Consider the following 23072-nt stretch of genomic DNA (forward strand, 5'->3'; position numbering starts at 1 on the left):
AGGCCAATGACCAACATTTCCAGTGCTTACAAACTTCTACTGATCAAGAATATCAACAAGTCTTCTTTGGCTGACACCGTGAATATTTCAATTGTCACGTATTCACATCAGGTAATAGCGTGGCAAGAGTAAGGGGATACTCGTTGGCATAGCGGCTACGCAGAAACAGTCTACAGTTGCTTTTTGTTCTCTAAGATTTTGATAATGGGTCTTCGTAGAGCGATTATCCTCTTTAAATCGAGTTACTCCAAAGAGCAATCCACCCCTATTACCCCTCACCAAATCGTCGTTGCCAGTTATGAACATTGTTTTTGCCTCGTTTAAAGAAACTACTGTTTTAAAGAAACACGGAACACACAATGACCATTCTTTACCACTAGACATCCAATTAGCAATGCTTTTGTTAATGTTTTGGACCATGCTGTGAACAAATAAGATTACATGGAGACACGTACATTACTGGGACACAAACTACCCCCTTCGGTGGGGGTGAATTTGTGCTCCTACGCACTCCGACATAACCGCTTGCCTCGGGTAATACTTTTCTTCTGATGTTTCTTTTCCCGAACCCTTGAATGTTGTGATCACAGTGCGCTCTCGGAGATACCAGGCGAAACAGCATAATGTACAGTTCTCGGGGGCACACCGCACATTCAGAGGATGCCCGTGAGAACCTGCATTAGTGACCTCGGTGTGCCAAATCATCGGCTCTATCAGCACTGCCCTTCAACATTTAGGCTAAACCTTTGCATAACCTGTGAGGCCTTGCTAGCTACGCACCCATATTCACGCCGCCACCCACGACACCCACCCAGGAGTGGATTTCGATTCAGGGATGACAAAAAGGTAAAGGTAACCTTTTTACTAATTGCAGACTGGTTGGAAAGCACCTGGTTCAGCCTCAAAAAAACAAACGCCGAGGTAATGTTGGCTGCCTCTAAATTACTGCTTTCCTCCATTACTCAACATTGGCAAACACAGCTGAATAACCAAAGTGTTAGCTCGCCATCACAGCGATATTATGTATTCCACCAATGTTAGCCTACTTCAGCATTAATGCTGTATGTGCAACGCAAAATGGATATTTGCAGTCGGATTCCTTCGGAACTGGAAGCATTCTTTGTAGGACCACCACTTTATTTAATCACATTGTGCTCTCTGACTCAGTGTCAACTCATGTATATAAAGGATCCCATTTAACATCTGTCAACCTCCAGCTCTTAACTCGTGCTGATTTCCGAGCTAAACCACACCTCTCGGTTAGTGCCGAAATCCACCCCTACAGATCTATCTTCCTATGTTTCTTCGGGGAGCAAAACAGAAAAACATCAGGCCCCTCAATCTGCTCCATCTAAACGTAAGCAATATTGCAAAGTATGAAGCCCTTTCCTACTACTGATGCCAAAGTAAACAGTTACTGCGCTCAACCATTTCCTGTCAGTGCTTCAGGAGAAAATAGACTTGCTTCTAAAATACAACACCGTGACAGTATACTACGTAAAGAAACAAAAAGGACACCCACGATACAGGGCCTCTAACAACTTGACAGCAAAAGCACAATATCAAGAGAACGTTCAAAATTTAAAATAAACATATAATGAACATCTTGGTTAATGAATTAAGACTTCAGAAAAAACGCAATCTCAAATCTAGCTTCTTTGACTGGCATAGGAGATTGGCAAAGGAGGACAAAGGGGCTGGGCCGGCTATTATTCTCAGTGGGCAACACCCTAAGGGCTAGAGGCATCTTGGAGGCATCAGAGGGTGGATTATAAAAGCCGCCTGTCCCTCTCTAGCCACACACCTCACGCAGGAATAGGCGTGGCAGTCCCACCACCACACTTTGCATCGACACAGAAGTGTCTCTGATGATGGCAAGGGTCACCGTCAGCACCGCCATGTGGTTTCCATGCTGCTGTCTCCTGCACCCAAGTCTCGACTGTCTCTCCACATACCTTAGTCCCCATGTACTGTCTGCCCACTCTCCTCAGAGAGCAGATGTAGGGCTCCAAATAATGGCTTCCCAGCACTAGGGTTGGGAGGTGATTACAGCACTGCGCTGAGTGATTCTTGTGCAGTGCGGAGGTGGGCCTGCACATGAGACACTCTTCTTTCCCCTCGCGGCCAACTCTAAGCCTTGCTCGAGTATTGGTGCTGTTTCCCGCACATGCTTTCAATTCAATAATGTCTGGCTCATTTTAATGAGGTTAGGGAACGCAAGCCTTTAAGGTTGACCACCACTTACCTGGTGAGCTTAGTCGTGGTGTCACCAGACTTAGGGCCTGATTTAGATCAGGAGGAGGGGAATACTCCGTCACAAACATGACGGATATCCAGTTAGCAGTATTACGATTCCGCTATAGCCTATAATCATAATACGGAGGACGGGATATGCGTCATGTTTGTGACAAACTATGCCATTTGCCGAGATCTAAATCAGGCCCTAAATCCGTTTCAGTTCAACAGCATTTAATGCTATACAAAGGAATGTGACCGGAAGTACGTATCTGCATAAGTAATTGCCTCTGCTCCTCTACCATACTCAAAGTGAGTGAACAGGTGTGTGTTGAACTTCATGAAGAATGTTTTCTTCTTCTGCATACTAGAGTGAGTAGATTCTTCTATCTTATCATAACATTGCACTTAGCCGATGTTAACCTCCCCTTGACCGTTGTATACTTTCAAGCAGATAAATGGCATTCAGGGTAAAAATGTCAGATTTTTGAATAACCTAGTAGGATATACGTCTTTGGCAAGCAAAGCTGTCTTATGTTACTAAATCTCTTCCCAGCCTGATTGACTGGAGTGTGGATACTGCTCACAGAAGAGATCCATTCCTACACTGTTTGGCTTATGGTACTAGTGACCGTCTTGTCTACTGTGGCTAGTTTATTCTTGGCCCATGTACACCTCTTCTCGAGGTCAATGATGAGTTTTAGGAAAAAGTTAAGCAAAAAATATTGATGATAATCTATTGCCATAGGGATAATAAGACTGGCCTCTTCCCAAGAAAACAGAATACATAATTTTTTATGTTCCAATCTAAACTCTACCAAGATAGTCGATTCAGTTTCATTAAATAGCTTACTGCATTTTCTACTGGTGCAGCCCTTTATGTTTACTTGCTGAGGTAAAAAAAACACAATTTCCCTCGTCTTTTTTTGTGGGGAAGAAACCCCCACTTTTGTAGAGGTCAAACTTGCCCCATGCACTATTTGAAAAGTTATACCAACAGACAGATTTGTATATGGCTAGGTCCAAACTGAGGTGGCATGGTGAGCAAAATAACAATGGGTTGGAGTGGTACCAGAGCTATTGCCAGTGGTTAGACTTATTGCAAGCAGCCTCCTATCAGCTTTTGTGTGTTTCATGTACCACCGTAAGTGGCATGGGTATGTCCAGGCGTTGGTCCGATGCTCTCTGTGTCACTGGAACCAAGCTGTACTCTGCTGATGAGCCCATAACAAGGGCAAAACCAGTCCTGGGTAGCTTGTGTTCTAGTTCAGGGAGGACCTGGCTTGGCAGTTCGGGCTGGATTGTTTCCATGAGGAGCAGGCCAAAAGTGATTTGCATATGGCTGGATCTAAACTGAGGAGGCATGGTGAGCAAAAGAACAATAACTTAGAGTGCCACCCCGAGCTACTGAGAGTGGTTAGGCTAGTGTCTCCAAACAGTCGATAGCGAGCTATCAGCAGCTCCCAGACACCTTCGGAGTATCTCACAGCATTGAGTTCACTTTTAAGTACGTACAGGGTCACATTTTTCTTTTAACATTAAGGGAAGGCTGTGTTTACTTCACATTACTATCATCAGGCTGCAGATAGAACAGCCTGATAATGAGCAGTGCTCAGTCAGATTTATGGGCTAGGTTCAGGCACAGAGATGAAGCACTGAAATATTTAAAGCTTAAATAAAAGTATTTGTCCACTCAATATTGAAGCGTGAGAACAAAATGATGTCTCTGAATGTTTTTCAATGGCAGAAAATTAAAATGAAAAGTTACCTTAATTATTAACTCTTCATTTTAATTGTCTCACATTTCATAGTGTCACATTTACAAGCAGCAGGCCTTTTGCTCCCAGTGGGCTCTGTGCCATATTTAGAACTGAAAAATAGTCATTCTTTTTTTACATTTGGAGAAATTTGAAGTGAAAAACCTTTTCTATTAAACATTAAGTCTTAATGTCTTTCTCGAATTTGAATCAAGCCAATTACATCTTAATGTTTTATGAAGCATCTTTCTTCACTTAAAATGCCCCCCATTTTAACAAATGTATTTTTCTGTTATAAATATGGCACCATGTCTACAGTCTACCGGGAGCAATAGACAAGGTGTTTGTAAATGCTGCAACTGGAAATGGGAGAAAATTTAAATGATGAGTTTTATGGAATCCATATAAACAAAGTAAACGCTTCAGTTTTAATTTTCTCGACACAGTGCCATATTTATAAGTGAAAAATACAGCCCTTATTTTAAGAGGGGGAAATTTAAAGAGCAGAAAAAAGTTTCACATTCTGAACATTTTTGAAGAACATTTTTCTGCACTTTAAATTTCTATCATTCAAAAAATTGTTGTTTGTTTGTGTTATACATGTAAGGACTCCACATATGGTGAAAGGTGTGTCCTGTGCCACAAGTAAATGCGACACAGTCTCTCAGTCACCTGTACACATATGCCACTCAGACACACACATGAACATAAATCCCCAAAGATCATGATCTCACTGACACACATGGTAGCCCTGTCTTAGTACCCCTAGTCAAAGTATTTAGTTCAAACCATAGTATCTGGCTCTATGGACATTATGCTTAAGGTCAATTAATAGGAGCTGGGTTTGGAGGCATCTGGTAACAATGTGCGAGTTGCTTAGCCTTCAGTCGCTCACAATGGTTTTCACCGATTAAAAGTAGCTCTTACTACAGAAAAGGTTGATGACCCCTTGATTAGACGTAGTGCAAGCAGCTTTCATTCATCTTTTGTGCATTTCACTCCTTGTTGCCATGTTATAAAGGAACTGCAGGCTGCTCCGACATGCCTCTCTGAGAGCCTGTCAGTGCTGCACTGGCTCTCTGCTCCATTGGAGGGCAGAGGGTGCAGCTTTAGGAAAGAGTTACATGGCACAAAAGGCAATGGATTTGTTGTCTGGAAGGCAGTTATTTTTTACATTTGGGAGAGGGAGGAGAAACCATGTCATTTATGGCATCCCACTACTCCTCTGCCATTAAGTAGGAGCTAAAAGAAAATCCAGCACAGATGATTTTGGGGGCCCAAACAAAACAAAAAATAACACATGAACAAAAAACGAAAAACGAAGATGTCACAGCAGGAGAGGGAAATAGAAGCTGTGTTGCATAGATAGAAATGCAGCTCTGGGAGGTTTCTTTGAGACTGTCAGTACAGCGATGGATCCCTTCTCATATGGAGAGCAGAAGGCACAGCTTCTGAGGAGTGGAAAGGGAAGGTTCAGAAGCTATTGGAGGTGGGTGGCAGAGGCCAGTTTTTTGTTTTACATTTAGAACACAAAAGATGGCAGAAGAGAGTCTGCGTTCTGGATGGCTCTACCTTCCTACTCTAGCCCTTTGTAAAAAGTGAAAGCAGGGGCAGAATAATCAGGGGGGTCATACAAAACTAAACATTCTAGTTGGGTAATGAGAAACAGTGACATCACAGACAATTCAACTTTCACTCTCAAAGTCTAAATGTTTTCACTCAAAACCTCTTGGCGACAAACATCCTCATTCACAGTTATCCATCCAAATTTCTAAACATAATTTTTACTTTCACCTCAAGTTTCTAACCATATTAAGTATTGTATTCATCTTTAATACTTATTTAATCCTACTTCACGATTTAGTGGTTAGGTCACTGCAGTGGATACAATATCTCATGAGAAATGTACAAAATACCTCAAGAAAACATGTGTGCACATTTAGATTGCAAAATTATACAAATGTGATTAATTCTAGAGCAATGCAACATGAGGTAGTAAATCGCTTGTTAATGTGTACCACCTTGTCAAACCTACCCTTTAAAAGATAGGCACAGACCAATGGAGCAGTGGTTCCCAACCTTTTGACTTCTGAGAACTCCCACTTCATCATTAATAGAACCCAGGGACACCCACTGAATCATCATTGAAATCAGGGCACCCCCCCACTGAGTCATTACTGGATGGTTGGGACCTAATTTGTCAATATTTGTTAATATTTTTAAATTTTCTAGGCAGTCACGGACCCCTGAGGAGGATTTGCGGACCTCCAGGGGTCCCCGGACCACAGGTTGGGAACCACTGCAATGGAGTACATGTTGCCCTTTCTTAAATCCCACATGCAAATAATTTGAGAATTATTTCCTTAAACAGTGGATATATACATTTGTATATTACCCGTATGAAATGATGATCAGCATGTGTCAGGGTTGAATCACGAGGCTTTGTGAGTATATACTGGTTGTTTTGAGAGTCGATAAGCATGCTGAGCCCCATGTCCTCCTCCACTTCATGCTTTGAAGCATTTTTCCTAAAGTTCGATGCATCCTCTTCCACCCTGAGAACTGCCTCAACATTAACACCTTGGACCTGACAAAGGAAATCATGAAAAAAGCACCCATTTTAAAAAAGAGAAATTGCATTATTAAAATTAAAGGAAATCTATTGACAACACACATCTCTTTCTGCCAATTTTCTGAAAAACATCATTGACTAGAGACTCACCACTAGGTCTGCAGTTGCTGAATCGGGCTAAGCAGAATAACTACTATTGCTCTTTTTTTTTTTTTAACAATCGGCAAGGATCAAAGTACCCACCAAAATACTTACCAAAGATCACTTAGCCTTTGTAACAATCACTGAGCTCCTTATTTTGGAGCGTAGGTCACTTTTAGATTTCAAGCACCAAAATAATTCTAAAAGGTTACGTTTTATGAGGGCAGCACAACATCTGTTTAGGGACATACATTAAAAGCATTGCATAACGAAATTTTTGAGTAATGCAGCATACAGGTGTATTAGCTACGTTAGGGCCATCAAGTGTGTGCAGTTTTAATCATTATTAGTTGCTTTTCATGTATAATAATACATCGTGTGTGATATACGGTTACATCAGAAACACAGATTGATGCCGGTGGGATCTAGATCACCAATAATAAACCCGAGGACAGTTGAGGACTCTTTATTTCAAGTCCCTCACAAACTGAGATACCCTGGATACAAGCATAAGGTTACATTTAGAAGGTCACACGAACCAAGTAATAAGTATGTATCTTGATTATATAAGCATACAGGCTAAACTACTTCCTTTCTTAAGGAAACAGATTGAGCAACGTGACCAATTGGACTTGTGTTACTATGTTTTTAGAAGCCCCCCAAAAAACTTGGATAGAATGCAGAAAATTCGCAAGTACACAGTTAAGGTGGTAGTCAATGTGGGCTACTGCAGGGACTATATCACTCTGGCGCTGAAGATGTTATGTAAGTGTGGCAGAGAGGGTTACATTTCGTGCCCCAACCAAGGTTTTCAAAATATTGCAGGACGACAGACCTTAGCACTGGAGACGTAGGTTTAGAGCCCCCAGAGAGGAAGAAGTCAGCAGGGTTCCTAAGGACTACACAGTGTGAGGTAAACTGTTGCAGGTAGACAGAACAAGTTTATGGAGTGTTTTACTGAGGGAAATTAGATAAGCTATGGATTTCACTTCTTTCAAAGGGACTTTTAAGACCTTCTTCCAGTACGTCGAGTCTGAAAGTATGCATGAACGCACCTGGATACCATCATGTTTTGGCACCAGTTCTTAGACTTTAATACCCTTTATGGTCCTGGTAATTCTCTGACAGTGTAAAAAGCTGTCCATTCAGTTAATCAGTTATTAGTTAAGTTAGTAACACACTGAATCAGTTTACTTCCGTAATGATCCTTTACATTAATAAAGTGCACTGTTCTCTCCTTAATGGTTTGGTATAAAATGTAGTCCAAGTAAACAGTGACGTGCATTCATTCTGAACACATCTATCTATGGACTACTACATACTTATTTACCCTAAAAAGAGAAATGAGATCAACAGTGCATTGTCTGTAATGGTAATGACTTGTCCTTTTCTTGGGTAGATCCAAAATGCTGAGCTTGCTTTGAAATCATTTGCATCAGTGTTGTTAGATATTGGGTCTCAAGTTGTCAGAGGATTACAACCTGCTCAAATAGGGACCACAATCCTAGTTAGGGTAGGTGAAATACACACTAGAAGTTTACCTGTGCTCATCCTCTGGTAGCTTGGCACAGAGCAATCTAGTTAAACTAAAGCGGCAATGTGTAATACATTTGTGCAAACACACAGTAATACAGTGAAAACACCACAAAAGAACTCCACACTGTTTAGAAAAATAGCCAATATATATCTGAGTAAAACAAGACCAAAAATACTCAACTCCAACATACACAAGGTAAGTTATGAATTTTTAAAGATTAATTTAAAGTGCAGTGTTTCAAAGTCAACAGCTCCAACCAGGGCTATCTGGTCACACTAGACCAGAGCAAATCTCAAAGTTCAGTCCGACCGTGATGGAGAGTGGGCCAGGTACAGGGGTTAAGCACACCCGCTGACTGAACACCAAAGGAGGAGATGAGTAGCTATTGAGCGCAAGGCATTGTTTACTGATCGGGCAACGTCATCGATGTCCAGAAGCAATGTGCACTAGTTCTGATGCATCAGTGCTGAGTCGGGCAAGTCAGAACTGCGTTTTAAGTCAGGGTTGTTGTGTCGCGTCGTCAGGAAGCGGTGTCTGCAGCTTCGGTGCAGGCAGCCTCAAGGCATCGTTTTTGCATCCAGATGCACTGGTTCTGATCGATGTGCCAGGTTTGATGTTTAAGTTCCAACTGATGCACCGGTTTTGATGCACCGATTTTTTGAGATGCAGCACCACAGTAACTCCCAAGGGCCCAGGACTGGATTTGGCATCACTTGACAGAGCAGGACTCACAGAAGAGGAGCCCAGTAGCTAGTAGCAAGATGCAAGTGAAGTCTTTGATGATCCAGAGACCTCAGAAACAGTAGGCAAGCTCAGTAAGGCCCTTGGAAAAACTTTAGATTGCAGGATGTAGACAGTTAAGTTCAGTCCTCTCACTCCCAAGCAAGAAGCAAAAGACAGCAGACCAACACAACAAAGCAAAGCAAACAGCAAAGTGGTAGTTCCTCCTGGCAGCACAGCAGTCCTTCTTCCTGGTAGAACGTCCTCAGTCCAGAAGGGTTCTGAGTATACGGCGTCAGAGGTCCAGTACTTATACCCAAAAAGTCCTCGGATGTAGGGGTGACTTCAAAGAAACCCTCTGAAGTGCACAAGGTTCCCTTTCAACCCAGCCCTGGCTCCAGACTACCAGTGGGGTTGCAAATCAGCCCTTTGTGTGAGGGAAGGACACAACCTATTCAAATGTAAGTGTGAACTACCTCTCTGTGCCCTGCTCAGGATGAATGCAGATCTATCCCCTGTCACACCCAGCCCTGTGTTGTGGCCGTCTAGAGAGAATGCACAAGTGTAGCGGTCACCAAGACCCAGATATGTATTCAGAGACAGGCTAAAGTACAGTACGGTTAAAGTCAGAAAATGCCAACTTTCTAAAAGTGGCATTTTCAGACTTGGCAATTAAAAAAACTATTTTGCCAAAATATGTGTTTTTAAATTGTGAGTCCAGAGACACCAAACTCAATTTTTCTATCTTTTCCCAATTGGAAATTACATTTAAAAGATGTTTTAAAGTAACCTCAATGTTAGCCCATGGGAAAGGTAGTCCTTGCAAAAGTGAAAAACGAATGTAAGAGTTATTTTACTAACTGGACTTGTTAAACTTAAAATTACATGCCCAACTTTTTAAATACACTACACCCGACCTTGGAGCTAACTAGGGCCTACGTTTAGAATGACTTACATGTAATAAAAAGGAAGGTTTGGGACTGGCACGTGGGAACACTTGCAAGGTCAATATGGCAGTTTAAAACTCCACAAACGGGCTCTGGAGTTGCAGGCCTTAACCATATTTGAAAGGCTACTGTAGTGGAAGGCACAATCAGTGCTGCAAGCCCAAAAAGTAGCATTTGATTTACAGGCCCTGGGCAGACATAGTGCACTTTACTAGGGACTTACCAGTAAATCAAATATGCCAACTATGGAGAGAGCCAATGTATCACATTTTATGTAGAGAGCACATGCACTATAGCACCGTTGGCATTGAAAATGGGCAGAGAGTCCCAAAGCCAGCAAAAAAGAAGTTCAGCACAGAGTCAAAACATGAGGTCAGAAAGCACAAAATCAGGGGAAAACACGCCAAAAGATGCCAATCTAACAAGTGTGCACACTGAAGATAATGATGGGCTATATGCTCAGGCACACACAAACTGGAGCTGGTAATTGCGTGCCTGGTACAGAAATTGCATTTTTCTTTTTTAAATTGCATTTATATAGTGCTTTCTATCCCTGATGAGGTGTTGAAGAGCTTTACGCCGGGCAGCAGTCTGCTCCAGGATGCAAAGCTAAGTGGCTAGTCCACTGGTTATTAATTATAGGTGTTACTGGGATTAATCTTGTGCACTCAAGGAAAACATTTCATGCATTTACTTAAATTTATTTTCCATAGATTACATGAATAGGAGTTAGGTGTGATCATTAGTGGGATATGTGAGGTTGATGAAGATGGATGGTGGGGTTAGAAGAGACAAAGAGGTTTCACTTACAAAGAGGTTTGAGATTATATTTGAAATGAGGTGTGGGTAACTTGAAGAAATGCAATAGTAGAGAACAAGGCAAATGTCTCAGAGAAAGATATGATCAGACAACAAGGAAGTGAACTGATTTCCCGCAGGGTTTTAGGAATACAGAGGAGACTTTTTGAGAACTCAGCAGTGTTGGGAGAAAAAAAACATTATTTGCAAGCGATATAGTGCTTTATTAGATACTTTACTAAGCACTAAATTCAGATGAACAATCAGTCCACTGCTAAACCACCCCAAGATCACTGTTTCAACAAAGACAAATGATCAGCTCGAGGTTTGGAAGTGTAAAATAATGAAATATCAAGAAATTAAAGCAGAGCTTGAAAGAAACAATAACCTCAAGATCATAGCAATGTTAGAGAATATACAGGGTAACTAAAGTAAACACTGAAAATGATAATCTGTAAATACTAGAGCAGATGTCTTCTGCTGATTACCCTTCAAGTTGTATCACCACATTACTAACAAAAGCAAAGTGGATCCTTCTGGACGCTCCTGGTTTAGTTTGGACCAATATGGGGAAGAGGTGAGCTTTCCCAGCAAATGGAAATGTATTGCTTTTAGTCCCGTGGTTGGATACTAGAGATCCAGACAATGAAGTGAGAGGAGTGGAGGCAGAAATACCTGTAGAAATTCACTACTGACTTTTTAGAAAGGCTCCAGTGTTGTAGTTGGACTCTTGCTCTAGGCAAGACTTTTGGTTCAAGGATGACAGTACTTATGTTTGTAGGCGACTATGCCAATCCTACAACAAAACGCAACTGTTGTCCCAACCCTTCCGGCTCACAAGCAGCACCTCACCAAAAACCCAAAACAGTAAAAGGTGATTTGTGGTAGCCTTCACGCATGGACTCAAGAGTGTGACATCTCAGGGAGAGTCGTGGTTAAACGGAGATTACCCCTTTCTCACATTAACAACATGGCTCAGTCACACACAGCAATGAAGAAGATCCAGTAGGGTTTTCAATAGGTTTTATTGTAGCAAAACTGCAATCTACGATAAGTTGCATGGGCTGCAATGATTAGGATAGTGAACAGAGCAAGAAATAGAATGGTAAAGACAAGAGTCATTAATACAAAGACCCCCACCATCTTGCAATATCATGAAATAACATGAAGTGTGTGATATGTCCTAATACCCTAGCATTGTGAACCTAACCTCTAACCTAAAAAAGAGCTTAGTATGTTAAACCTCAATCTGCCAATGCCATGTCCATGAGAAGAGCCTCCAACCCTTGTTAACTTGGAATGAGGTCTCTAGTGCAGACTCAGTAGGGACATGAAGACTGGGTCAGCACCAAGGCGACGTGGAGCATCGATAGCAGTGATGGCATCTGGCTGGAATCCCTCTGCCTAGCTGTTAAAGTGAGGAGTATTTATACAGATCTACTTAGACCCCAGATGTAGGTTTGTTCCCAAACAAAAGATAACAAGGCTTGTTTGGGACGGTAATTAATATAAACAATTCACTCGAAAGCATGAAGAAGGAAAGTACCTATAGTGAACACCTACAGTTTGTTTGTCTTTGTCCCCTGATCTTGACGCCTTAGCGTGGTGACACTGATAATGCAAACTAAAACATGGGCCTAAATCAAATCAAGGCATCCATCTTAAAATAATGAATTAAATAAATGTACGAAAACAGAGCACGCTAAGGAGGGTAAAAGTCACTAGGTGATGGGGGCACGAGTCTGCAAGCCACAGGCTAAGCTAACTCCTGTGTCCCATTAAAACAAACTAGGATTCACTATTGCAGATTAGTTCTTCCTGAGCTCTGCCTTTTAGCTAATGGTGGGAGCAAGGTTGGGACTGCAGTAACTGTTGTTTAAGGTGGGGTAGTTTTTTGGCTAGGCCTGTGCTTTTGTTTTCTCCTAATTATGGTGTCAGAAAAGTTGACGTGAAGAGATTTCACACTTCATTGTGCATCTGTTGTGGGTGCTCCAATTTGGAGCCAGCCCCCAATGCTCCCTGCTGTGAGAAGCATTGGTTTAAATAAAGGTTGTGTCGGGTGATAGGGGGAGGAAAATAGGGGGTGGGAGGGCTGGTGGCCTAAGAAAGTAATTTGAATGAGGCCAACCTTAAATTAGATGTGTAGTAGGTGATAATGGATGGTTTCATCTGCAGGACTGAACCAGTGCACAAAATTGGCTACTGTGAGATAGTAGCCTCTTTCTAGCATGGTTACCCCCATTTCTGGCCTGTTTGTCAGTGTGTTTTGACTGTGTCACTGGGAGCCTGCTAGTCAGGACCCCAGTGCTTATGGTTTGTGCCCTACATGTCAGTCTGTTCCACTGTTTTCGTCAGTATGCTTGACTGTGTCACTGGAGTTCTGCTAATCAGAACTCCAGTGCTTATGCTCTCTCTGGTTCCAAATTTGTGCTTACATACTGGTAACCCAGTATTCCACTCCACATTGGTATACTGGACCCCCCCCCTTATAAATCCCTAGTATATGGCACCTCTGTATCATGGGCATTGGGGTTCCAGGAGATCCTTATGGGCTGCAGCATTTCTTTTGCCACCCATAAGGAGCTCATACAAACACTTCTTCAGGACTGCCATTGCAGCCTGAGTGAAATAGTGTAAGCACTATTTCACATCCATTTTCACTGTATGAGCTCACTTATAAGACACCTATATGTCTATCTTCAGACCCTGAAGGCTAGGTGCATGGTACCTGTGTGTGAGGGCACCCCTGCACTAGCAGAGGTGCCCCCACGTGGTCCAGGCCCATTTTCCTGGACTTCGTGAGTGCGGGGACACCATTATAAGTGTGTACTATATATAGGTCAATACCTATATATAGCTTCACAGTGGTAACTCCGAATATGGCCATGTAAGGTGTCTAACAACTGGGAACTGTACCCCAATACTGATTCCAGTATTGGTTGCACAATCCTCTGCACTCTGGGGGCTCCACCATGGCCCCCCAGTACTGCCATACCCGTCTTCTGAGGGTTTCACTGCAGCCCCAGCTGCTGCCACCTCACAGACGTGCTTCTGCCCTCTTGGGGCTCGAGCAGCTCAATCCCAGGAAGGCAGAACAATGCATTTCCATTAGGAGAGGGGTGTTACACCCTCTCTTTTTGGAAATAGGAGTTACAGGCATGGGAGGGGTATCCTCTCAGAGCCTCTGGGAATGCTTTGAAGGGAACAGATGGTGCCCTCCTTACATAATCCAGTCTACACTGGTTCAGGGACCCCCGGTTCCTGCTCTGGCACAAAACTGGACAAAGGAAAGGGGAGTGACCCCTCCCTTGTCCTTCACCACCCCAGGGATGGTGTCTAGAGCTCCTCCAGAGTGTCCCTGGGTTTTTCTATCTTGGATTCGAAGTTAGTGGGGCACTCTGGGAGCATCTGAGTGGCCAGTGCCGGCAGGTGACGTCAGAGACCCCTCCTGATATGTGCTTACCTGGTTAGGTGACCAATCCCCCTCTCAGGGCTATTTAGGGTCTCTCCTCTGGGTGTTTCTTCAGATTCGGATTGCAAGACTCCAGCAGGAATCCTCTGCATCGTTTACTTCATCTTCTACTGACTGATCAATTGCTGACTGCTCCAGGAACTCTACAAAACTGCAACAAAGCAGCAAAAACAACTTCTGCAACATTGTATCTTCAGCTCCTGCCAGCAACTTCAACAGTTTCCAGGTCGTGCATCCTTCGAGGGCTGCCTGCCTTCAGCCTACACCAGAAGAACTGAAGGAATCTCCAGTGGAGTGACAGAGTCACTTCCCTGCTTCAGCAGGCACCTCTCTACAGTGACGACCGGTGGCTTGGACCCCCTCTCCAGACGACAGGCGTGGATCCAGCAACATGGGTGGTGGACTAAAGTGAATCCGGCAGTCCCATTGTCCAGCTGTCCAACTTTGGTGGCGGTAAAGGGCTTGACTCCCCACACAAGACAGTACTCCCGTGCACCGCTTGACTTGCAGTTTCTAAGGCCTGTGTGCGACCTTCCAAGAAGTTCTTTGTGCACAGCACAGCTTAGGCCCCAGCAGTCCATCCTGCAACGCACAGCTTCCCGAGTGGTTCTCCAGCGGCGTGGGAATCCTTTGTGTCATGCTGCATGGACCTCCATTTGCACCTTCTTTGTCCCCTTGCTGTGGGACTCCTGTGCACGCTGCCTGGTCTTCTGAGGGCTCTCTGAGTTATTGAGAGTCCCCTCTGCCCCCCCTCCTGGTTAGAGGCCACCAGGTACCTCCTGGTCCCAGGCAGCACCATTTTCCATTAACCGCAAGCTTTGCGTGTGCCAAGGCTTGTTGGCGGAATCTAGCAACGCAAACCAGACTGCATTCATCCATCTGGCGTGGGACATCTTTTGCACCAACCAGGAACCCGCATCTGTCTTCTTTGGTGCAATACTGACTTTTTCTCCTCACCGGTGGTTCCACTTTTGCACCTTCACCCGGGTTAGCAGGGGCTCCTGTTCTCCCTTGACTCTTCAGTGCTTCTTGGACTTGGTCCCCTTCTTCCATAGGTCTTGAGGTCCAGGGATCCATTGTTGGTGTCATGCAGTCTCTTCTGGTTCTTGCATTATCTTCTATCACGACTTCTAGTGTGTTTTAGGAAAATTGCTGTGTTTTACTCCAGCTTTCCCGGGCTATGGGGTGGGGTACATTACTTACCTTTGGTGTTTTCTTACACTACCAACGCCCCCTCTACACACTACACTTGCCTAGATGGGAACCCGACTTTCGCATTCCGCTATTTTAGTATATGGTTTGTGTTCCCCCCAGGCCCATTGCAACCTATTGTGTTTTTCACTATTTTGCACTGTTTTCCTACAGTGTACCTAACTGTTTCTGGTTACTAGTGTATATTTTGTGTGATTTACTTACCTCCTAAGGGAGTATAGCCTACAAAGTATTTTTGCTATTGTGTGACTAAAATAAAGTACCTTTATTTTTTTGTAACACTGAGTATTGTCTTTTATGTGTGTAAGTACTGTGTGACTACAGTAGTATTCCAAGAGCTTTGCATGTCTCCTAATTCAGTCTTGGCTGTTCTGCCTAAAGCTACCTCTAAACAGCCTGGCTTCTAGACACTGACTACATTTCACTAATAAGGGATAACTGGAATTGGAATAAGGTGTAAGTACCTTTGCTAACCACTACAAACCAGGCCAACCTCCTACATTCCTTGCCAAGGCCTGTGCTTTTGTCTGCTCCTAATTATGGTATCCTGAAAGTTGATGTGCAGATATTTCACACTTCATTGTACATCTGTTGTGTGTGCTCCAATTTGGAGCCAGCCCCCAATGCTCTCTGCTGTGAGAAGCATTGCTTTAAATAAATGTTGTCTCAGGTGATGGGGGGAGGGAAGGAAGTGGCAGAAGGACTGGTAGCCTAAGAAAGTCATTTGAATGAGGCCAACCTTAAACTGGATGTGTAGCAGGTGATAATGGATCGTGTCATCTGCAGGACTGAAGCAATGCACAAAACTGGCACCACAAAACAAAAAGGCATAGAAGCAAGGTGGCAATGGGATTGGATTCCACTCTGTAATCTCTCAGTTACTCAAACCTCATATGCAGCCCTTAAGTGCACCCTCAATTGGTGTGTGCAATCCATTCCAATGCTTTCTAGATGTAGCACTGCTATAGGAAAACATTAAATCAAAACATACAATCACCTTCAACAAAATTATACAGGAAAGAGTTGGTGATTCCAGTAACAGATTTACAGTAATTCACATCAGTTTCAAAAAGGAAAAATACATCTGATCGCTCCCTCACCTGTCCAATAGCTGTGGTTAGCTTGTGAAATGGCACATTTGGGATCTTGCTGAAATAATGACCACCACTACTACACTAATCGCTATTTCATATAATCTTAAAGTAACAAGCACATAGGTTGACTATTCTTTCCTAATATTACAGCGTACAGATTAAAACTGCAGTTAGTAGTCCATAAATGGCTCACTGGGTGTGTGCAACTATTTATCATTTATTGACTGTCAAAGTATTTCAAACAAAAATATTGTAATTAAGAACATTGCATGTACATAAGACAAAGGCAGAAAGAGTGGTTAACAGAGACCAAATGGTTACCAGACGTCAGGGGGAGGGCAAAGGGGGGGGGAAACATAATCAAAAGTGTTATTGTGTGACAATTAACAGAAAAGACAGATGTTTTTCAAACATAACCAACCATAGTATGATACACAAGTGGCAATGAACACACTTCCAAAGAATGTGGGTAGGGTTTGATGGATTGTGCTAGGTGTAACCACGAGGTTGCATCATGCTACAAACTATAAAACTTCCAAAAGAACAAGTTACTTACCTTCGGTAATGCTTTTTCTGGTGGAGACAGCATCTACCTGTGGATTCCTCATTAACACCACACCTTTTGCATACACCCAATGCACCAGCCTTCAACAGAAATCTTTTTTCCCCAAACTCTCCATGTCCAAGTCGCAATAGTACGGCTCCGCATGCAACTGACATCATCGGAGAAATAAGTCCTTGCCGGCGTCCTGAGGGGAGTGTCACCCACTTTTTCTAACGATGCTTTCGAGGCGAACAGGTGAATACCAACATCACAAGCACAACATGTGCTAACTCAAAGCAAGAATTCACACTAAGAGCTTCCAGCTCCCTAATATCCCTAGCCAATGTGATTGTTATGAGGAAAACAGTCTTAAACGTAAGGAACCTCAAAGAGCAACTACACAATGGTTCAAACGGTGAACCCATAAAATATGTTAAGACTAAATTTAAGCCCCACTGAGGCATTATAAATGGAGTGGGAGGAAACCTATTAGTCAAAACCTTAAGAAACCTTAATACTATAGGGAACTTAAACAAAGAGGGTTGATCAGGCAAACGAAAGCCAACAGTGCAGATAGGTAACCCTTCATTGTCCCAACTGCACAACCTTGCTAAGGAAAGGACAAATTGCAAAACATTAGACAAATGGGCCTTTAAAGGATCAATGTGTCTATCTTCACACCATGTAACAAATTTTGCCCATCTGCCAGCATAGACAGTCTTGGTGGAGTGTTGCCTGGCCGATAAAATAACATCTAGCACTTCAGGGGGGAGAGAAAAAGAAAGCAGGTTGCCCCGTTCAATCTCCAGGCATGTAGTTGCAGGCTCTGGAGGTGGGGTTGTAGAACCTGCCCCTGCAACTGTGAGAGGAGGTCTGCCCAGAGAGGGAGACTGAGCGGAGGGCACAGTGAGAGTTGAAGAAGGTCTGTGTACCACACTTTTCTTGGCCAGTCCAGGGCTATTCGCATGAAATGTGAGCGGTCTTGGCGAATCTTCCTCAGAATCTGAGGAATCAAGGGCATGGGAGGAAACGTGTAAAGCAGCCAGTTGCTCCAGCTGAAACATGTCCCCCAATGCTCCCTGCATCAGAAACTGAAGGCTGCAGAATGAAGGACAGTGCGCGTCTCGCGAGTGGCAAACAGGTCTGTCTAAGGTGTCTCCCACAACTGGAAGATGTGAAGAACCACCTCTGGATGGAGACGCCACTCGTGGTCAGCCGAGACTGTCCGGACATACGTTGAGAACTCTGGCCAAATGGTTTGCTACTATGCAAATCTGATGGTCCCGAGACCAGGAACAAAGCCGCAGAACCTCTCTGCAGAGAAGGTACGACCCTACTCCTCCTGGTTTGTTGATGTACCACATGGTGGTAGTGTTGCCTGTCAAGACTTGCACGGGCTGACTGCGGATGGATGGGAGGAAAACCTTGAGAGCCAGACGTATCGCCTGTAGCTCCAACAGATTGATGTGAAACATCTGTTCTACTGAAGACCAAAGACCTTGGATCTCCAGATCCCCCCCGATGTGCTCCCCACCCAAAAGTGGAAGCATCAGTTATGACTGTGGTCACAGAGGTGAAAGACAAACGGCCTCTCTGGAGATAGGTTGCCGTCCACACTCCACCATCGAAGATCTGCTGCAGTGTCTCTGGAGACTGTTATTGAAACCTTGAGGTCTCCTTTGTGTTGAAACCACTGCTTGTGGAGGCACCACTGGAGAGCTGTTGTGCCAACGTGCATGAGTGACCAGCAACAGAAGCTAACAGACTGAGCAGGTGTAGGGCCTTTAGGATGGGAACCACTGCTCAATCCTGAAACACTGCAATCATAGCCTGTTTGTCCCAAATTCTCCGAGGAGGAGGAAAGGCATGATTCAATGTTGTGTCCAGTACTTCCCCTATGAACAGGAGACGCTGAGAGGGCTCAAGGTGAGATTTGGGCACGTTAAACAAAAAGTCCAGGGTGAAAAACAACTGGGTTGTCATCTGCAGATGGTGCACCACTAACTCTGGGGATTTGGCTTGGATCAGCCAATCGTCCAGGTAAGGGAATACTGAAATTCCCTTCCTTCTGAGATGTGCTGCAACCAGTGCTATCACCTTCCTTAAGACTTAAGGTGCGGAAGTAAGATTAAAAGGAAGGACCGCAAACTGGTAGTGCTGCTACCCCACCATGAAACAGAGATTTTTCCTGTGCGACTTCAGAATGGGGATGTGAAAATACACATCCTGCAAGTCGATAGAAACTGCCCTGTCTTCCTTGTCCAGCACAAGAAGCACCTGTGCCAGGGTCAACAGTTTGAATTTTTCCTGTTTGGGAAACCAATTCAAAATCCCTAGCTCCAGAATGGGCCTCAAACAACCACCTTTCTTGGGAATCGGGAAATATCTTAAATAACATCCCTGACCCCTTTCCTGCCCCAGAACCAACTCCACTGCACCCTTTAACAGCAGATTTTGTACCTCCTGTTGAAGCAACAGTAGGTGCTCTTCTGAGCAAAAAGATTGTTGGGGAGGGAACGGAGGGGGAAACTCCTGAAACGGAAGGGCATATCCATTTCCTACATTTCATCAACCACAAATCTGATGTTATTAACTCCCACTCTTGGAGAAAGTTAATTAATCTTCCCTCAACAGGTAACACATGCTGCTGAAAGGGGAGAGAACCAGGGCTGCTTCCCTGACAGGGTCCTAGTGGATGTTGAAGAGAAGAATAAGGAAGGCTGCTGAGTGGCACTACGTGTTCTAAGTCTTCCACAACCTCTGTAGGACCTGTAAGCGGGGGGGGGGGGAGTTGGCAAGTTGTTGATCCTAGAACTGCTGCCTCCCACAAAAGGAGGAGCTACAGCCAAACCCCCTAAATCTGCAGAAAGATCTATAGGTCGATGAGAGTGATTGAAGACCTAAGACTTAGCAGTGGCTGTGCTGTCCTTGAATCTTTCAATTGCAGAATCAGCTTTCACCCCAAACTATTTGGACCCATCAAACGGGAGGTCCAGCAAGGTGGATTGTACATCCGGGGAAAACACTGATCTTCTAAGCCATGCATGCCTCCTACTGGCCACTGATGTTCCCATGGCTCTGGCAGCAGAGTAGGATGTATCTAGCAAAAACAACAAGTGATGGACGGAATGCTGAACATTGTCAAACACTCACCCCCAGTCACAGATCTGGGTTTAATCCATCGTTCTTTTGCTACCCATGCCACCCCAGTTTGGACCAAGCCATATGCAAATCAGTCTTGACCCTGTTCCTCATGGGAGCAGTCCAGCCCGAACTGCCAAGCCAGGTCCTCACTGGATCGGAAACAAGCATCCTGGGACCGGTTTCGGGGTTTTACCCCTCATCAGCCAGGCTAGCTTGAATCCAGTGGCATGGGAAGCACGGGACCCACGTCTGGGCATACCCTTCCCACTTAGGGCGACAAAGCAAAAACAACAAGTGATGGACGGAATGCTGAACATTGTCAAACACTCACCCCCAGTCACAGATCTGGGTTTAATTCATCGTTCTTTTGCTACCCATGCCACCCCAGTTTGGACCCAGCCATATGCAAAGGATGTATCTAGGCCAGACACAATAACCTACCTAACCCGCTGCTTGACTATCCTGCAACAATTCTTGAAAATGGTCCTACACATCCTGCAGCAGTTTGAGAATAACCTCTCTCGCCGAATCCATTAGCGCATGGAGATACCTGCCAAACACACATGAAGCATTAACCAACTTTACTACTTACTACAGGAGGAGCAGATCTTTGCAGATTGTTCCATGCGTTTTTACTCCCTATCCCTCGGAGTTGTAGGTAAGGAACCAGAAGCTGTTTTAGAAGAACATGAAGCCTGGACCACCAGACTATCAGGTGAATGATGCAGAGTAACAAATTGCGGGTCACCTGGCACAGCTCTATATCTTCTGGTAATCACCATGGACACAGCTGGAGTAGTGACAGGTTTGAGCCTTAGGTCCAAGACCAGCTAAATCAAAGCATCATTAAAAAGAAGCAAAGGCTCTTAGGTAGCAGAAAAGGTGCTAAGAACTTTGGTCAGAATGTTTGTTTTTAATTCTGAAGTGGGTAACGGCAGTTCCAAAAATTCAGCCTCCCTTATCACCCCATGGTAACCTGCAATTTCTGGTGGTGGAATACCCCCAAGCGATAACAACACCCATTCCGGAGAGGTATCCATTTCACTTGCCTCCTTAATACATTCAAAACCTTGAGATATTAAAGGAATTTCTCCTTCCTCAAGTTCTTTTTGCTCCACATAATACTGCTGCTTTTCTAAAGGCCTCAAGCCTTCTCTTCAAGATCTCAGTCTAGATTCCAGTCTCGGCCTCGAAAAAGCATGTGCCGACGTCGAAGATGCCTTTCGTGGCGCCGGTGAAGCCAGCGCTGGGATGTTACACTGAGTGGAGTGACATGACACCTGACGAGATTTATCTGACCTCAGTATCTGCACCTGCGGCACCATCATCTCCAATGGCGTTGGAGCCCTTGGCATGAAAGCCTGTTTATGTGGCACCAGGAGTCCTCCAAGATTAAAGGCCAAAGGTCCCGTGGGGCCCTTCGGCGCACCTGCAGGGGCCACAACTCTATTAAAAATGCTAAATATAGCATTTAAAAAAGCAGACGGGTCCATCCCTGGAGTTAGAAAACCCAGATACTCCTGCTGAAGCTGAGTCTGACTTGACTCCTGATTTTTGTTCTCCTAATCCGTAGGAGTAACAGGAGAGAATAGTGCAGGACTACTCGGCGATGCTGAAATTTCCACCGAAAAAGGCGTTGGCGATACATCAGGTGACTTCGGCTTAGGAGGAGATAAAGTAGGACTAACCTCCCAAGTCAACCAGCATTGTGATTTAGAAACCGGAGCTGGACTATCATCTTGGGAGGAACAAACCAGTGAGCCATCATACCGCCGCTTCTTATGTCTCGATCTTATATGACCACCCTTCTCTTTTTTAGCTTTCAACAGTAAGAGTTTAGATTCTCTTTCCTTCAACACCTTCATGTTCATTCTCTGGCACAAAGAACATCCCCCAACGTCATGGTCGGAACTGAGACACCAAAGGCAATCTTCGTGCAGGTCGGTAACAGGCATATGGCCTCCACACTCTCTGCACAGCTTAAACCCAGACTGTCACGACTCACGTGCTGCTTGCGCCTGGAGTTTGCAGATCTTGAGGCGTGGATCTTGAGAGTTCGACTTTGGCCCAAAAAGGGGCGACTCTTTCTGGTAGCCACGGTGCTGTAGGCAAAGGAAACGCCAAGGACAGACCGTGACCATGAGAAAGTAGCGCCAGAGGGGAAAAAACCCCTTCAGAAGAAGAGGAAAAAACCTCCAAGAAGATTCGCAGAGGATTCCTGAAACAAGAACAGAGGAACAGGAATCAAAAAGAACTGACGTAATAACACAGAAATGGCGAAATCCAGAGCCAAAGGCTAGGAAATCAGGAGCGAGGACACTAACTGAACAGAGAGTGTTGCAGCGCAAAGAGGAAAAGAAAACACCACCCTTAAATACCATAAAACAGGAAGTGACCCACAGGAAGAAAAAGGACACCATCTTGGATAGGGAAAAGTAGATAGAATAGACTGGAGCAGAAACCATAGAGAATAGGGAAGGAGGAATGCTGGGAAGACAAGGGTAACCTGGGAAGGGGAAAAGACATAAAGGAAAGAGTAAGAACAGACCCAAAAAGAAAGAAGACAGAAGAAAGAAGAAAAGGAGCCCAAACAGGTAAGAGGGGTCAGGAGACCCCAACAAAACGGAGGGAGAGAGCAGCGCGAGGCCCCAAGTAAGCCTTGGGGCCTCGTAGGGTGCAGGAAAGGCTCGGGGCGCGCCGCGTCTTAAAGACGCGAAGCGCGGCCCGAGCCGAACGCGCGGCTTGTGCCGAACGCTCGGCTCGCGCCGCGCGGTGCGGCGCAACAGTAGGCCCCCCTCCCGAAGGCCCTCGTTTGAAAGGAAATAAACGGTGAAAGCGCTGAGTCAGAAGAGGAGCATGAACAGAAGATGCATCTTCCCAAGAACATTCACTGAGAGGA

At 44.5% G+C, this 23072-nt stretch overlaps 1 protein-coding gene across 5 annotated transcripts in view; it reads right to left on the reverse strand.

Annotated features, from left to right (window-relative positions):
- Positions 1-23072, reverse strand: part of TMCO3 (transmembrane and coiled-coil domains 3) — a 612636-nt gene that overhangs the window by 469461 nt on the left and 120103 nt on the right. For all 5 annotated transcript variants that reach the window (XM_069204660.1, XM_069204658.1, XM_069204662.1 and 2 more), the window contains exon 4: positions 6388-6579. In XM_069204660.1, coding sequence (XP_069060761.1) covers positions 6388-6579 — 192 coding nt within the window. The remainder of the gene's footprint in view (positions 1-6387; positions 6580-23072) is intronic.

The sequence above is a fragment of the Pleurodeles waltl genome, chromosome 8 (assembly GCF_031143425.1).
Source record: "Pleurodeles waltl isolate 20211129_DDA chromosome 8, aPleWal1.hap1.20221129, whole genome shotgun sequence".
NCBI classification, from domain to species: Eukaryota; Metazoa; Chordata; class Amphibia; order Caudata; family Salamandridae; genus Pleurodeles; species Pleurodeles waltl.